This window comes from Nilaparvata lugens, chromosome 5 (assembly GCF_014356525.2).
Source record: "Nilaparvata lugens isolate BPH chromosome 5, ASM1435652v1, whole genome shotgun sequence".
Taxonomy (NCBI): domain Eukaryota; kingdom Metazoa; phylum Arthropoda; class Insecta; order Hemiptera; family Delphacidae; genus Nilaparvata; species Nilaparvata lugens.
In genome coordinates this window covers 54499771-54519286 of record NC_052508.1, presented here as the reverse complement: position 1 = coordinate 54519286, position 19516 = coordinate 54499771, and the positions used below count along the sequence as shown (strand labels likewise).

At 32.8% G+C, this 19516-nt stretch overlaps 1 protein-coding gene across 21 annotated transcripts in view; it reads left to right on the top strand.

Annotated features, from left to right (window-relative positions):
- Positions 1–19516, top strand: part of LOC111056280 (potassium voltage-gated channel protein Shab) — a 127648-nt gene that overhangs the window by 89829 nt on the left and 18303 nt on the right. For 6 of the 21 annotated variants that reach the window (XM_039428772.1, XM_039428771.1, XM_039428774.1 and 3 more), the window contains 5 exons: positions 1454–2297; positions 6842–6868; positions 7900–7953; positions 11610–11857; positions 15801–15887. In XM_039428772.1, coding sequence (XP_039284706.1) covers positions 1454–2297; positions 6842–6868; positions 7900–7953; positions 11610–11857; positions 15801–15887 — 1260 coding nt within the window. The remainder of the gene's footprint in view (positions 1–1453; positions 2298–6841; positions 6869–7899; positions 7954–11609; positions 11858–15800; positions 15888–19516) is intronic. The other 15 variants (XM_039428785.1, XM_039428783.1, XM_039428782.1 and 12 more) reach the window with 6 other exon arrangements.

The window sequence follows — 19516 nt, the reverse complement described above, 5'->3', positions numbered from 1 at the left end:
ATTATCATTCCCACAATTTCACTTAAACGATTCCTCCAGCACATACGGCTAGTGAGAAAAATATGTTTCTCTCACTCGATTGTTGAGGATTTAATTCACGTTATCTTAGTTCACGTTTTGCATTATCACTCATACTCATCTTCATCTCTCACTCTTGTCCTTAAATTTTGATCAATTTCAAATTCACCGTAAATACTAGAATACACAAAAACTTTTTCAACAATACATTGTTAGAATAATTTTGAATAGCCCATGGAAATTTTTGAAACTCTGTACCTTTTTTCAGAGGATTACAAAAATATTAGCCCCACTTGAACAATACATTTTTAGTTCCACAATACAGTACTATATCAGCACTGATAGGGAACTGAACTATACAACACCAATAGAATTTTTTCTATTTAGATCGTGAATTGATATCACATCTTACATAATAATATAAGAGGACTAGGCTCCGATAAATCTGCAGATAGTTTATTTAGAATGATCACATAGTCTCCGCACTTTTCTTCGTGGAAAATATTTGTCAACAAGCAGCAGTCAAAGTACGAGCAAGCGTAGATTGATTGAACAGCTTGCAGGAACTTGAAATGATACAAGACGGTAAAAAATGTCACTTCACTGAGAATTGCATGTAGCGAATATTATAGCGGATTGAACGCGATCACTAGTAGTGAGACTGTAGGTCCCGTGATATGAGTCAGTCAAAGTAGAACGTAATATTACGGTTGTTCGCGGTGTAGTATACTGTATTTCATTTTTCACACACTTATATTAAGGTTCTTCGCGATGTAGTCTACTGTAATTCATTCGTTACAATAGTGACACTCGTGATTGCGCTCGAGAATAGTTGGTATTATCACAATGCAAGTTAATATCACAATATGTATACATACGCGGTCAAAGTTGCAGGTATTCACTGATATTTCGGTTGTTAGACAGTAGTAGTTCGTGATTTTTGAATAGTTTCACTGGTGATTACGCTCAAGTTTAGTTGGTAGGCTACTATCACAATAAAAGCGAAGATACGCGGTCAAAGCTGTAGGTGTTCACTGAGCGATATTACGGTTGTGGTTCACAATGGTCACAATGGTGATTGCGCCCGAGTAGAGTTGCTATTTCTTCTATCACAATACAAGCGAAGATACGCAGTCAAAGATGTAGGTGTTCACTGAGCTATTTTACCATACCGATAGTTCGTGGTTTAGTTCACAATAGTCACAATGGTGATTGCGCCGGAGTTTAGTTGATACTATCACAATACAAGCAAAGATACGCGGTCAAAGTTGTAGGTGTTCACTGAGGGATATTACGGTTGTAGTTCACAATAGTCACAATGTTTATTGCGCTCTAGTAGGTCTACCATCACAATAGAAGAAGATGTATGTTGGGTAGTGCAGTAGGAGCGCGTTGAGGCAATAGTTGGAATGGCGATAGTTGGCTTGGGTTGCAGGTGATAGCGGTGATCTCGATCCTGTTCATAGTGCTGTCGACGATCGCGCTGACGCTGAACACGATTCCGCAGATGCAGGTGAACGACGAACGCGGCGTGCAAGACAATCCGCAGCTGGCGATGGTCGAGGCCGTCTGCATCACGTGGTTCACCCTCGAGTACGTTCTGCGCTTTAGCGCCTCGCCCAACAAGTGGAAGTTCTTCAAAGGCGGGCTCAATGTGATCGACTTGCTAGCCATTCTGCCCTACTTTGTGTCGCTGTTCCTAGTCGAGACTAACAAGAACGCCACCGATCAGTTCCAAGACGTGCGTCGCGTAGTGCAGATCTTCCGCATCATGCGGATCCTGCGTATCCTGAAGCTGGCCCGGCACTCGACCGGCCTGCAGAGTCTAGGGTTCACTTTGCGCAACTCCTACAAAGAGCTCGGCCTGCTGATGCTCTTCTTGGCGATGGGCGTGCTCATATTCAGCAGCCTCGCCTATTTCGCCGAAAAGGAAGAGCCCGGCACTAAGTTCATTAGCATCCCGGAGACGTTCTGGTGGGCAGGCATCACTATGACTACGGTCGGATATGGTGACATCTACCCGACAACTCCCCTCGGTAAGGTGATCGGCAGTGTCTGTTGCATTTGCGGTGTCCTGGTCATCGCCCTTCCCATTCCCATCATTGTTAACAATTTCGCCGAATTCTACAAGAACCAGATGCGGAGGGAGAAGGCGCTGAAGCGACGCGAGGCGTTGGAGCGCGCCAAGCGAGAGGGAAGCATCGTCTCCTTCCACCACATCAACCTGCGCGACGCCTTCGCCAAGAGCATGGACCTCATCGACGTCATTGTCGACACCGGTAAGCTCCTCTCACTCTCTCACTCTCTCACCCAACAACACTCCTCCCTCTGCTTGCACACTCACACACATATTCGCTTTTTATTCCCCTCAAAATATTACTGTTGTTTCATCAACAACTTTTCTCATACATTTAAATGAGGCTGCACTCATTCATAGACAATTATAATCTGAAGGGCTTCAAACCTTGCTAATAACTCAGATGTGGAATATGTCTGTATGATAAAACATCCAGAAGAAACATTATTTTTGTGTCCATTACTACCGTACATCTCACTATCGATTATTGAGTTGATTTGAATCCCAAAGCTATTAACATTAAGAATGATACAACTATATTGTACCAGGTACAATGAGAAATATTATAGTACAGTGAGAGTAGGTATAGGTTTAGGTATAGTGAGAGTAGTAAGATGGGATGAATGATATCTTCAATAAGCCTATTATTTACAATTAATGCACCAAATTTGGGGTTTGTTCCACTAGCTCTGGAAGCAGTCAGAAGCTTCTTTTGGATATTGATATAAAACAAATATATTATGACTATTGCTAATCACAAAATTCAGGATGACCTCCACTTTCACGGCAACAAGCACTTGTACAATTGCTACAATACTCACTAAACTAAGTTAATCATGTATATAATTTTCAAATTCACCTAGGACATCAAAGATACGATGTTAATAAGTGTCAGAGTTTTCATAAATGTGCTTTGCTAGTGCATAGTCAATTTAATTTGTACAGAAGATTATAATACCAAAATGATGCGTTGTATCATTCCTTCCGTTAGATGTAAAATACATCTAATACAGTTCGGTTGAATAAATAATATTTTCTCAGGAGTTTTGTATTGATGGATAATTTGATAACAAGCGGGAGCATTCGTGATAAAAGAGGCAATCATGTGGTCTCTTGCCATATTTTCTGTAATATCATGCTCGCCATAACATAGTAAAAGGATATACTATGAATATGCAATACATGCGTTACATTTTAAATTCTATTAAATAAGTTAACTATTTCAATAGGATTAAATTACTTTCATGATTAAATTCACTTGATTCGTTTGTTTTGAGACACTTTGATTTTGGTTGACAAAGTTTTGAAAAATAAACTTATCATATATTATTCCATTTTTCATTCTTTATTATCATTGATGCAAAATACATTCCATATGAGGACCTCTCTGTACCCTGTTTTTTACTTTTCAAATTGAATAGACTTAAGCTGGGTTTACACCAAAGTTAATAACAAAATGTTAATATCTTAATCCTTATAGATTCTATTAGATTGATGAACGGAGCTTGACAAACACATATATGTTCATCATGTGTATGATAAGTTCCGTTCAATCTAATAGAATCTATAAGGATTAGCCTAAGTTATTAACATTTTGTTATTAACTTTGGTGTAAACGCAGCTTTAGTGACGCTAAATAGTGAAGCCGATATCAAACTCTGATAACAAATTCATCAGTGCTGAATAAACAATATTTTTCGTGCCTGTCATAATTCAAAATTTAAGGTATATGTTATAGGTCAATTTAGTTTTGCAGGTCTTTTTGCTGTATTTTTACAAATACTTCCAAAATCTTATTCACTGTACGGTAGATACTCATAGCCTACTAATTTTTACTCTCGGAATTTTCCACTCAAATACCAACAATTAATCAATTTTTAATTTAAATACTCACAGACTGAAGAGCTCTCCAGTAACATTGAATCAATTTTCAACTGTTGAAATTCAAAATCACTTCAGTCTGAAGTACACAAATAATTAATGTACTTTAATATAGAATTAATTATGTCGATATCACACTGAAAAATCGTCAGTGTATTATATCGCTGATGAACACACCATGGATCACTATATTACCAACTTATTTCTAATTTTCAAGTCATATCACTTCAATATAAAGGTGCGTACAGATATACGCGCCGCGAACATGAGCAATTCACTTTTAATCAGCTGATGCCAAGCTTTTTATATCTGTATCTTACCGTTTCTGTAAAAATACAGATATAGTCAGCTGATTAAAAGTGAATTGCTCATGTTCGCGGCGCGTATATCTGTACGCACCTTAAGAGTTTCTTATCATGAGTTAACAGGGAAGTATTGGATTAAAAAACTTTCATTCATTTGATTTTACAAAATCTTTGCATTAGATAAGATTTAAACACACAAATATAAGAGTTTTCTCAAGAATTATTTATTCTCATGAATCAATCCTACTAGAAATGAACCAAAGTCGAACACTTGGAAATTCTCTTGGAAACATTTACCGGTATGCTACACGGGATTCTCAGCGTTCAATACTTAATCGTAGGTACTCTGTCTATTATTCGATTTTCTGGAGATATTGACTTGCTGTCACTAAGCTGAGCCACTTTTCCGTGTTTCAAGGAGCTGTGGACACTGATGAACTATTGAGCTATTGATCTAGTGATGAGTATGATTTCTGCTATAGAATGCAAAGGCCAAAAGTCAATAGGTAGTTCAACATTATAAGCAGAAGGTGACAAGGAGGTATGCATTCAAAGCATGCAGTATATCATGCTCGAAAAACGGTCTTGTTCCAATTTTGAAATGTTTTACATTGCTTTTGAAGACAAATAAAGATTTAGTAGTTTCATCTTTTTTTAATCTATTGATGACAGAATTAGCTACTGAATGTAAAATATTTTTCCGTTCAAAGATTTTCCATTATGAAAAGGAATGTTTTTTCAACTTAGATAAAACTTGATAATAGATGGCATTAAAGTATATTTCTTATTTCGTTTACTTTTTCAACATTTAGATGAACATCTACAAACTTTTTGGAATGCTGGCTGCAAATTAGCTAGTTACATTGTATTAGAATCGGAAAATCGTTTGGTTCATCGAAACTCATTCCACATAAGTAGAATTGGCAACATCCCAGATAGGTATATCAGAAACTGCAAAGCATTTCATTCACAGGAGAAGTATTACTCTTCAATATAATGAGGAGGAAGTACCGAAGCTGATTTGAGCCAAAAAGTCGATAGACCATTACGTGCTTTCCCCTATACTATAATAGATAGAAATTTCCTCTCTACTACTCAACTTTGAATTAGTTTTTAATGCCATTCTTTGTTCATATAGGACGTCTGAATGTTAATGAAATAGTACCTGATTTCAGAGTTCAACTAACTGTGTGAGATAATTCAAATACTACCAAAACAATAAAAACAATACAAAAACTATTAGTACCCTTTTATTAAAAACTTTAGAATATTTTAACGACTAGTTTCGACCATATGTCATTTTCAAGTTAAAATGTGAAAATATCCAAAACAATGTTTAAAAAGGCAACTGCAAACAAGCAAGATTACATTTTAACTTAAAAATGACCAATGGTCGAAACTATTCGTTAAAATATTCTAAAGTTTTTAGTAAAAGGGTACTAAAAATTTTTATATTGTTTTTATTTGTATCAAGTAGCCCATATAAGCGAAGTTATTTCACCAAAACAATGTCTAGAGTTTTTGTAAATACCTACTTTTTTCAGTACATGATTCATTTCCACAGAAAGCATTGTGATCAATATAATTGATGATTTACAAAGAGTTTATGAGTGTTTATAGAATTAAAGTCTTATTTCAATAGGGAAAACACAGTTACAAAGAGTGCTATATTTCAGAAATACCTAATTAATTCAAGCTCCCGAGAAAAAAATTATTTTCTATTCCCGGTTGATTGAATATTGTTTTGGAAAACATATATAGACTAAAACCGCGTATTCTCATCATTGGATTTTCAATTTTGAAAATAAACAGGAATTCATTTTCATAGGGACCGCTAATAATCATTATATCACCCACTGAAAATCTTACATTTAAGGATCTGGAAATGAGAACATTTTAACTATCACATGAGAAAATTAGATTTGTCACCTATGTAGCCTTTATTTTTCTACAATAGATCAGAACAAAACATGTCAATATTAATATCAGTAACTTATTACGTAACTAATAACTACAGTATCATTGTTGTTATATAAGTCAATATTAATATCAGTAACTTATTTTTTTGACCCGTTCCAATTCAAATTATAATATTCGGGCACTATCTTTGTTCACATTCAACTAGGAACATTTACCCAAAATCTTACATTTAAGAAAAATGACGGAATAAAAATTATTGCTCAGCATATTCGGGTGTCTCCGACCTCTCAATAAATACTGGCAATCTATACTATAATAAAGGAAAGAACTGTTTTATACACGTACGGGGTAGGAAAATTATGTTTGACGCATCATCACGTCTGAACTACTGGACTGATTAAATTTTGTATAAATAGATTATTATACTGACCGAGGATGTTTATAGGCCTATTTTCAATATTAAAAGATTTCATTACGTCAAGTTTCAAAATAGACCCCTGCGAAGCACGGGGTTCCTTCTAGTCCAATAATTTAAATGAGTTCATCCCTAATTCAATAGGTTATTTAAAAATCTAACAATTTAGGTACCGATAAAAATCGATTCTCCTAATTTCTGAATGTTTTCAATGCTGATCATAAGGAACTGCCAACAAAGTAGCTCCAGCAGGTAAAAAATGAAGAATTCTCAATAGAAAAAAATCAGAGTTGAAAGCTACTCGTGCATAGCGAAATATATATTACCTGCTTTCAATCCAGTATGCTTCAAAACGCCGTTAATGCTATTCTAAAAAGCATGTACTAATTTACGGCTTTATAATGTTCTAGTTTCTAATTTTCAATCAAATCGAACAGAATCTCATCTCATACAATAAAGTAATTATTTCAAAGAAGAGTTGCAGATCATTTGCAATGCGCTCAAATGTTCTAATAAGCTTGCGGTTGATCTCCCGTTGCTAATAAGCTATAGAGCTTACATTTATATTTGCCAGCCTATAATTCAGCTACTCTAAACGCTTTAAACTTTCTTAGGAAGTTGAGAATCTTCAATATTGACACTTATGATTCAAATATTGTAGAAGAGTTCTGTTTTGATTTTTATTCGGATTAAATTGATTTATAATTAGGTCATTAAGAACCTGAAAGTGATTCATAGTCTTCAAAAGTTCTACATTTGAAATGCACTTTTTTATTATTCAGTATATTATCTTTTTGTGTATAATTTATGGAAAACATCAAATCCCTTGATTAGCTATTGAGAATATATAGAACTGTCATGCAACAAATAAGATTTTTTATTTTAAGATGGATTAATGATAGAATTCATTTATTTGAGAAGACATAATTGTGATCTCTGATGTGGAAAAGAGTCCAAAAACATTATATCGTATTGTATCAACAATATCAACATCCAACCAGAAGATTGATTATATATTATTTTGAAACACTATAATATATCTTGATACCGTACAACATATTTTCATACATTTTTACCGTACAAGATTACACACTTCCAGTTATACACTTATTGAATTCTGATATAGTATTTTCTCAAGTAGAGTTTTCTTTTGATATGAGACTTAGAATAAGGCTCAGTTAGGCTACTGAAATCATGTAATAATGCTGATGTTGAAAGATCTAGGCTTTTGAGGTGTAGCCTATTATAATGAAATGGAGGACTGATGAATTACTGGCCCACAGGATCCCGGCCCGCTGAGTCCGCTTGGGACAATAAAGAGGAAACGCCACTGATAAGTACGACATTCAAAATCAACTGAACACTGTAGACGACTGATATTTGTCATTTTATTCAACCGCCGCTTAAAGTGTCGTGCAATGATATAATTCGTTGATATTATAGACACGTTGGCCTACCTACACGCTACTGCATTAATGAATACTTAGTACACACTCTATTCTATATAAGTTGACACATAATAGCCTGCTACTTATTGATACATTCCAGCATTTCTACAATTAGTTACATCACTTGCCAGCTAATAATGTTACAATTTTCTTACTTGAAAAATGTAGGTTTCATTTTATTGTATTTTTGTGCAAAAGCTCGTCGACTTGTTCATCAATTGAAAGTCATCAACTTCCCGAACTCGATGGGGAGTTTCTCAGTTTCATCGGAATTTATATTTTTGGTGACTGGTGAGACGCTCATCTAATAGTCACCGCAATGCTTGAGAAAATCCAGAGATTTTTGTATTTTCAACTCAACTAGAGTTAGAAGATTTTGTAGTTTTGAAATTGGAATAATCATAGAAATATTCTAGTATTTTGGTCACTGCAATATATGAATATATTTCAACTACCGTACTGAATCAGCATAACGACGACGCAAGACACAAGACAAATGTTTGTTTTTTTAACTATCCTACCTATAAATTTAATGTATAATTCCTTTGATAGATCGACGCCTATCACTAAGTGATAAAAATACTCAACAATATTTTATTACCAATGCTATTATCCATAACTTATCACATCCTCTTAATTTCTATTTCATTACATATCTCTCCTATAGTTAACTTACTTCTCAATAATTACATAATTCAAAAAATAATAATGTTCAAATATTGATTTTTCTTATCGTCTTGATCCTTTCCACACCTATTATATATGTCTTCTAGAATGCCCTCTACACTCAACCAATGATGACTCTCCAACAATATTTTTGATAGAATCTGTAACTTGATTTTTTACAGTTCTGCAGAAAATGGTTTTTGATTTTTCATCGTATAATCGTTTCCAATAAAATTATTACTTTTCAGGAAATTACTAAAATGATAGAATATGCAAACTTTCTAGTTTATGCAGCTTTTTTTCTATTGGTCATTGATGGAAAATACTGTAGCTTTGAGCAATATGGAAAATAAATCACCAGGTATCCAGATACAAACTTAGTATTATCGTCATTGTACTGGGTATTTCAGAATTTTCCCAAAAACCGTATTTACTTGTAAAAAAGAAACATGAATCCCGCTTAATTTTCCATGATCAGTAATGTATGAATTTTATTGCATGTTTAAAGAGCATGATTAACAAATTTTCTAACTTTAAACCTTTTTGGGCCAACAGCACAATGCTTTTATGTTATAAAACAATATAAGGAACCATTAAATTGTTATTTTTATTCTCAGTCAAACCCTAAGTTTCTATGCATGGGGTTTCACAAAATTCTTTGATGATAAAAATCCGTTAAAATTTTGCTTATTAATTAAGATTAGGCCTACACTTTTGAAATTATTTTTTTTTTATTCGATGATGCTAAACACCAAAATTATAGATTGGCTTCATGTAGAAATATAAAAACGGATAATTTATAAGTTCCACTTAGTGCAGGCATTTTTCAACTAGAACTAGGATAAATCCATCAGCTATCAAATAATCACTTATTATTGAATGAAACTTCGATTAGCCTATTAATTTATTAGACCTATTTCCGATTTCTCTTTCTTGAGTAGATTACCTATATTTGTAATTATATTATTGTATGATCCATATTCTACGTATTGGATAACAACTCATAATTTGGATTATTTCAAAAATTTCCAAATGTCCCACATTCTACATTTATTTATTCAATTAGTATTCCCTAATGAAACAAACTGGAAAAAATGCATAAGAAATACCATATTTTGAAAGGCTGCAGAGAGTTCTACAAAAACCTAGTTGCGTCCTCTTATCTATAAAAATCTGTATCCTTATCTATCAAAAATAATAGGCCTGCCTAAATAAGCAACCAATTCTGTTCAGCTATGTGATTTATTATTCCTAGGATGGATTAAAATCAATTTTCTCCATGTTATTTATGATGAAATTAATGAAAGTCGCAATATCTACTATTAACATGTAGGCTATATTTCAATCTAAAACCCGGTTGAATATTGAATAAAAATTTATTTATTTTTGAATTTTACACTATTTCATTTCACCTCAATTGTTTATTTTTCAAAAACTTATTGAATGAAGATTAGTTTACAGTATTTGATAAAAAATGAAAGCCTACTAGTCATTATCCCTTTTTATAAATAATTTTCTTCATGCCCTTCCTATTTTTCTACTCTTTCATTCTCTTCCTCACTCTCCTATTTCTCTTCTCATCTTTCCTCCTACTTATTCTCCTGTTTTTCATCTTCTCTTTCATCGTCTTCATCACTATCTTATTTTCCTATCTTCCATCTTATTTTCCTATCTTCCATCTTATTCTCAATTGTTTATTATATTCCTATCTCCTTTTTCTTTTCATATTATTACATTTCTCTTCTATTTCAAATTGTTTTTCAGCAGCAGCAGATGAATTTAGTAAGTATGGAAGGAAATCTACAACTCTCTCAAATATTATAAAAATTGATTATGGAACATAATAAGCTTACTTGGTGATATTTTATTTGTAATTTGGAGTATTCTCTTACAAACTCTAGTCATGAATCATTATCTTTATTTGTAGGCCTATGCATCGCCACGGAATTTCATGATTGTCATAATATTATATTTTGTTTTTGAGTGAAACCAGGGAATTTGAATATGCTTGTATACTATGTTGTATTAATAGCTAAGATACGGTTTACGTTTTTGACTGAAACCAATAATCTATTAAACAAATTGTTCTGAACCTTTGAAAGAATGAGACGTTGATGATGTCAATACCACTATATTTGTTCAAAATTAATTTAAATTACAGAACCATTGACAACATCAACGTCGTATTCTTCCAATTATGGAGAAATATCACAATATCTCGAATAATCGAAGACAGACAGACGTCCGTTTGCGTTGCAATTTTGAATAACTTGTGGAGCTGTCTGCATACGTCCGTTGGCTTTGATTCTATCGCATACCGTAGCTCATATTTTCACTTGGCTGGTTCACAGTAAATATAGGCTACACTTTGTCAAATCATTCCCAAATAGAACATGACCAGGAGTAATCATATTGCATAGCTCATACTTCCAATTGGCTGTTGCATAGTGAATTCACACGTTACAATGTTAGGATGAATGTTGAGTCGCCACATTGTAACATGATTAGCAGATTTGCAGGTAAAATAAGTAGGCAAAGTGCATTAACATATTACAAGTAAGATCCTACCCCTGCTCATAATTTATTTATATTTTTTTATAAAATAGAATTATAGTACCTACCCTTTGAAATTAATAAAATAATAGAATAAGAATACAAATTATAACTTAACAGTTTAATTGTTTCATTAATTTCAATAATTTCGATTATTTTATAATTCTATTTTATAAATACAACAAAGTATCCCTGAATTCATACATTGTATTTATTTATTTATTATTCATTTGGAAAATGTGTATACAGTTGACCAAGTAATGAGTGGAAATATATGAATGAACGAGAACGCAGGGTATAATGTTTGGGTTGCTTTCGTGATGCAGACGCAGTGTTGGGTCACAACTTGTCGAACGCGGACGGCAACAGCACAGAGGGCGAACAGAGTGCGAACCCGGCACAGACGGGCGCCGGTTGCTATAAGAACCACGAGCACTTCACGTCCCGCCACCGGCGACCGGCGCCGCCTCCCCAGCCGCTGCCTCCGCCGCCCCTTCTCGACCTGGAGCCGTCCGAGACGCAGCCTCTCACACAGGCGCAGCCCGAGTCGCCTCAGCACAATCCCATCAGTCCGGTAAGTTGAAAACACTCACCTCAATAGATAAATATGCATGTAGCAATCCATGTGCAAGATTTCGTGAGGCTTCCAGTCTACCACTGAGATTCATATTACTCACCATCTACTCTTGACACTGAACACAGGTTAGATAAAGATGTGGTCGCATTTATTACAATGCGTTTCATTCCTAGTTCAAACCAACAGCTGATCAATCAGCATCATCATATTATTTGATGCTGATATAGTTGAATAGTTTGAACTGAGATCATTTATCCAGTATCTACTTTTCACTAATCTACTCTTGACACTGAACACACGGGCTAGATGAAGATGTCGCATTTATTACAATGTGTTTCATTCCTAGTTTAAACCAACAGCTGATCAATCAGCATATGTGATGCTGTTATAGTTTAAAAGGTTGAACTGAGATCATTATCCACTATATAAATCTACTCTTTACTAAACTACTATTATATGAAGCTATACACACAAGCTGTTCACATTACCTATTGTAGTATAATGTGTTATATTCCGAGTTTAAACTATCAGCTGATCTAGACCTCTGTTTAAATGAAATGGAGCATATGAGCCTAATATAGTCCAGTCACAAGCTACTCTTTGTAGAGAGGAAATTCTGAAACAATAACTAGCCTGGGATACATTTGTCATGCCATGTTCCTATCCCGCTCCGGTTCAATCGCATATGACAACGTCCTAGAATGGTATATTTCACACTCAAGTCCGTCTTATGATCTGTCCTCCCACACACCTGCACCCTACAGAAAAATCGGACATGAGTAGGATCGGAACCCTGTATGACAAGTGTGTCCCAGGGAATAGCACGGACCACTCTGTCATGCAGCCTTCCAATCCGATTCATGTCCGATATTTCTCTGGTTTAAATGGGTGCTGGTAGGACAAATCACTATATTTATTTATTTATTCAATAATTCAGAATACAACTCACAGAGAAGTACCACAGGCTAACTTACGCCCAAAAAGGTTCCAATTTTAATTTATACAACAGTCCAAATGTAGCTAGATATATCCCAGTGGTGAGCATAACTGCATAACTTTGATAATAATATTTTTTTTCAATTCAAATTCTCTCACTTGACATAATATGACAGTTTACAAATTAGAGTAGCTAATCATAAAATAATAATATCTTATATTTATCACATACGTCGTGAGAATCTATTTGGATATTTGGAGACTTATTCTACTTAGAATAACGCGTTCAATGAGTTGAATGAATCTTATGTGATGCAATATATTGACAAGAAAGCTTAGAAAAAAACCATTTATGCGCCACTGAAAAATGTCATTTTTGATTTTGTATGATGAAATATACATATCCAAATATTATTATTGTCTGATCTGAAAGTTATATCTTGTCTTGCAAACAATTTGACAATAATTGTTCAATGATATGCAGTTTGCGATACATGTAAATGTGGTTGACAAAAATACATGGTATTCTGTTGTGAGATTATACGGTAATTATCATTTTTCAATATGTGATCTTGAAGCATGCTGTAAAATACCCAGACCTATTAAAAGCGTACTACAATAAACGCATTTAATGATGTAAATTATTCTTGACATTGCTTCAAAATAGTAAATCTATCTGAAATCATAAAAATGCAGAACTTTTGTACTCTACGTTCCTCATTGTATCCTTATTGAGATATCACAGCTAATATCAGCAGTGAAATTTATAGCAACAGCTTATATGTAACTAGAATATAGGGCTCTAAGCCCATTGTTCCTTTCCCAATCATTCATAGTAAAAAAAGATATTGTATCTATCAATGTAAAAATAATTAATATATCATTTTCTGAGATACTGATAACCGGTACGTTATTTTGTTATAAAATTCTATAGATTTGAAAAAAAAATAATAAGATAATCAAGTTAGATGGAAGATCCACAAAAATAATCCGTTTTATTGAATTTATTGGCAAAAAGAAAACAAACAATAATTTACTCATACACATACATACACGAGCAAAAATATAAATTAAATGTTCGTAATACAATATTACTCACGCATGCATACTCATGAGAGAAGAAAAATTTTGATAAGTTTTGATAAGGATCTCTCTAGGATTGAAGTTTATAGATCTCCAAATTCCTTATACGTGATATTTCTCAATTTATCCATTCCAATGACTCATTGCTGGTTTTTCAAACGAACCAATATCTACAACCAATTCCAATATTTTCTAATTTAAAAGTCCTGGCCAGGGATTGTATGTGAAAAATATATGGTGACAAATTTAAAAATGATGATTGACTCTGAAAAAACTGAAAACTGCGGTATTTCAACTGAGTTACAGTATTCAATAAAGCCATTACAATGTTGAGAATAAACTGAAAGTCTAGAATAACTTTGATGTAGATGAAGTCTTCTTTGATAAGATGTGAGAAAGTAGAATGTTTGTAGAAAGGGGGACAGTTTTTAATAATTTTTTGGTAAAAAATGGAAACTTATTTATAATTAATCATCATATAAAATTATGTCAGTCCATGCAAAACTCTTACATTTTTATGACATACTATTGTATATTCTGTTGCATTGCACTTTTTAGACTTTGTAAGTTTCTGTTGATTGATGATTGTCACTTTTTTGTTTCCTTGTGTTTTTTGTTTCGTGAAAAGGCTACAATGATTGGCTTATATCATATAATCACAACATAGTTGAAAACATGGCACAGATGGTGGTGATTCAATGTAGATTTTATTTAGATATAGAAATTTCTACCAGTCACATTAATTAATCACTTTTGATTTTTGTCAAGTCTTGAATGGATAAAACCACCGAACTCAAAATTGAAGATTGAATCTTGAGAAATTGTGCTCAGCCTACACTCTGAATTACTTTCGAAATTCACAAGTTTAGTTGACTAGGTTTTGTAGCTGCAAATCACTAAACTTTAGTTGTGCAAACGGTACTTTAAGAAAAAAATAACATATTTTTCAATCTATCATTCTAATCCACTTTGGCTTCCAAATCATCTTTAAGGTTAAAAGTAATTTTTTAGGGTGAACATCAATATTATTTTCCATTTTGATATTTTATCACGCAGTTAAATTTTTCATAGCTTCCACATTTTCTATATTATTTCAAAACATTGGAAATGAGCTTTTAAGCTTTCTACCTCATACCATTTGGATGGCATATACAAATTTCTTTAGAACTTAAAAAAATTTCAACATCCATTCGACAAAGGTGGTTATATAATTTATCATTGTTTACACAATTCAATTTCATATTATATTAAGGAGGAATAATTATAATCATGTCTGAATAATAATTCCATTATATTATATAATATAATATCCTCCAAATAGACCTACATGGATCCCATTTCTCATGGTTGATGATTTTTTTACTAAATCAAATAAAAGTTACGTCAGAGGTTTCAGAAAAATGGTGAAATGCATTTTGAAGAGTGATCATAAATTTCATCATAAATATCATTCTCACTCAAATACTTAAAGCTCCACTCAACTTTCTTATTGCATCTATGAAAGCAGGTTTAGAATACCTTACTACATTATTTAATTTCCATGATTATTATGAAACTCTTTTGAATGAATTCAAAATTCAATATTATTCTGTAGGTATTTCAAAAATAGATATTAAAAATAGTACCGTGCCGATAAACGTTTTAAAGTTCTCCTTCAGTCTAAGAAACAACTATTTTGTGGTTATATTCTCAATTATTTTGTATGGTGGCCTATGGTGTGTGTTTGTAAATTATTGTCTAAATGTTTGTGCCCATTTCTATTTTTGTCGTTCAAATTAAATACTCATTATATTGAGAGCTGATAATGTTATGGTTGAAGGTGATGAAATGTGTTTGTTTTTTATTTCACTTCTTCTAAGTATCTGTCATATCTTTTCTCTTTTGTTTTCTATTCTCCTCATCCGTACGGTGTACCGTATAGGAACATGACAGCAAAAATGATAGCGCAACGATCACAAAACTAGAAGAGCTACCTAGTGAATTTGAATGTTGCTTTTGCAACTCAAAGGTAGTACAATATGATAATTTCACGTAATTATGAGATGAGCAATATTCTTGTTCACTATCTTCTTCTTAAGTCAGACAATTTTGCCAACTACTGTACTTCAGCTTACTTTTAGAAGCAATATTGTTCAAGCTGCAATGTTTTCACTTTCAAATAGTCTGTTACGTTTCTATTCAAAAGATTAATGAGCTAATCTTTGTTTTGCATGATTTAGCATGTCAGATGTGAGACTTTCTAAAGTTGTCTATATTGTTTTACTCATAAGTGAACGTCAAAAATTGTATGAAGCATGCATAAATTTGTATATAAATGAAGCTTGATAAAAAATGTCCATTGCCATGTAAAAATCTCTTCAATTCATCCAAATTATCATACTTTATACTTCTTAAATTTATTGCATCCATTGCTCATCTTATCTTGGCATTAGGTAACTTATATTCTTTCTCCAGCTTTGGCATATGCCTCCTTCAATAATATGGAATGCAAGCTACTTCAAGTCACATCAATAAATTGCTGACACATCAAAAAATTCTCAGTTGGCTTCCTGATATTCCTAAAATTTTGTATCAACTATGATGGGTTATAAAACAACTCTAGTATGTTATAATGAAACACAACATTTCAGATTTAATTCTCATTTCACAAATTTCTATTAAATAACCGTTCATAATAAGAGATTCATTCAATAGCTCCAATTAATTTCATCCCTCAGTTAAATAGTATCCTATAATCTCACAATCAGGAGTCCTGAGTCAGTTCAGATAGCCTATTAAAATCTAAACTATTTCTAATATGAGTACTATCAAACATTTATTTTAAAATAATTCATTTACATTACATTAAAATTTAAATGAATGCAATAATTTTCAAACAATATCCATTTGAAGTAGACTAATCAAATAGACCTTTTCTTCAAAAATAATTATTGAGAATAATGGTTGGTTTTTTTTATAAAAAGATTAATAGAATGAGAGCCTCACATCATAAACAACATTATGATTCACTCATTCATACATGGCTAATCATTACAGAATATCAGGACCGGGGGCAAAAACTCCTCAAACTATTTCCAGTGGCATCTCTGTTATTTGCTCAAAGTATATATTGCAGTGAGGTCATCCTCGTCACAAAGATAGATGTATAGGCTATAATAATCATAATTGATTACTATGTATCAGCCTACTGCTATTCTTGAGTGCTACAAGCTGTTTACTACGAGAATCTTCTGAAATAAAGTTCTAAACAGATTCACCTTTCATAAATAGAGCTTATACTAAAGTACCTAAAAATAGTGTTACAAGAATTATGCAAGTGTTATTCTTAACATCTAATACTTGGGTTGCTAAAATGATATCATTACCTATCAGTGATGACTGATGAGCATCAAAATTTGATTGAGTACCGTATCTATCGCTGCACACAAAAACCTACAAGTTTTTTTAAAAAACAGACTATTTACAATTCTATCAGTACTCAGGCTACATTATACATATTCATCATTCATATTGATCAGGCTACATGGTTTCTTTTACTAATTTTGTATATAAATTTACATACCGTAATATTATTTGTCAATGTGCATCGTTTCTAGACTACTTGTGAGCAAGCCGCATGCTATGACATGCAGCAGCATGATTTGGTGTTAAATGTACTAAATCTCTACCTGTTCTATACTAACATAGGCTAGATAACTACTTGTTAATAGTAACATAGTTTAAGATGGTGACGAATGCATGGTCTTTTGTAACCTCTAGTTGTTAATCACGTGCTATTTCAGGAAGAGGCTGACCATTTCGCCGACGTTGAATCTGATTGACCTGACCTTTCATTGTCACACTATCTCTCTCTCACTCTCTCTCCCTCTTCTGATCCAATCGACGGTGAGTCATCTTGCATTGCTACACTTTAATTGTCTCTCACTCGTCCCCAGCGAGGGAGGGGGGAGGAGGCAAGCTGCTTCTTCATACGTGCCGTTCTGGATTCAATGCTCAGTTTTTTGTCAACCATTCTTACCCACAACTTGTGTATACCAGTCTTACTTTTTCTAAATGAATAATAATAATACTTCTAAAATATCACTTCACTAGCATGTGCTACTTTCAAAAATTATTAAAAACATAAAGTTCCATTTAAAAGAACTTTTATTATTTTGAAATATTTCAAATAAAAGGTACTTTATGTTCTTATATTGTGTTTTATAATAATAATAATAAGAATAATACTTCTAAATTATTTGTATTCGACTATCATCATCAGTTAATGTTTGATAGGCAATGTTTAGAAACAAATGAGTTCATTCAAATTTTGGAAAAAAAATTAAATCTTTTCATATAGGTACGGTAAGTCGGAAGAAGAATAATTAAAAATGGTATCCAATATTATATTGTATTTAATTATTTCTTTTTTCTTCCATTTTCATTTTTGAGAATCCCGCAAGCTATAACACTTGCATATCAGTAGATTATCGCATAGTTCTACCTTATATGTATTATGCAGTTCTACTACTCATAGGCTAATGGAAAATATTTCTTCCAAGATTAGGCCTATTGCAGTTCTTCATTTTAAAATGTAACAGTATTTACTGGAAGGCAGCCAATAAGGATTAAAGCTCCAGGAATGGTATTCTTTTCAAATCTTAGGGAACATTTCCATCAATTATTAAATATTAAAATCGAGGAAATTTTCATGACTTTAGGTCATGTAGGTACAGTGGGTACATTTTTCCTTTTACTTCTTACATTCAAAATTATATTTACTATTCCATTCCTTGATACACACCATATTACATCATGAAAACATATTGGTCTCATAGTCTCTTTCTTCATATCCAATCAATGGTTTTCTTCTTTCGATCATTTCTGCTCCAAAATAGATTTCTATCAAAATTCTTCTCTCCCTTTTTTCCTATATTGATACAACATCTTTTCATCTCAGCATATATTCCGTAATCTTGCAATCGGTGATTTTTCAGATCTTCTTGACCAAAGTTTGTCATATTTTTTCAAGCAATAAATTATTCTGATGAATATTTTCATCTTTAATTACTGCAACCAAGTTTGTGGAATGAGAATGGTTGATGAAATCATCCATTTGCTTAACTAAGAAGAAATAAATTGAATTGCCTTCAATGTTTTTGGAAAATTTGCGTTTTATGGTGAATGGCTACTAAGAAGTATGATGTTATACATGTGTGTTGACATGATATGAATCTTATACAAGAAACATCACTAAAAATTTATTATCATGGCCTATCTTCCTCTTTCCTGTCATTTGAAATTGATTGCCCGCTCAATGGAATAGAAAAATGAGTAAATGCAAGGCCTCTTTCAATATAATTTATTACTTCAAATTCACTAGATGATAAAAAAATAATACTTGTCATACTGTATTATCACTATAGCACCCGCATCTCTAGATAATTCTTTGAAGATGAGAAATATCAATTAAACAAGTGTAAATATTAGTAATTGATTTCATCAATGACAATCTTCGCAACAGAAAGAAAAACTCATTGAAATTTATACAAAATAGCATGATAAAGCTGCGTTCACACCAAAGTTGTAAGCAAAATGTTTATTTTTCCGTTCTTATAGATTCTATTGGATTGAACGGAACTTGACAAACACATATAT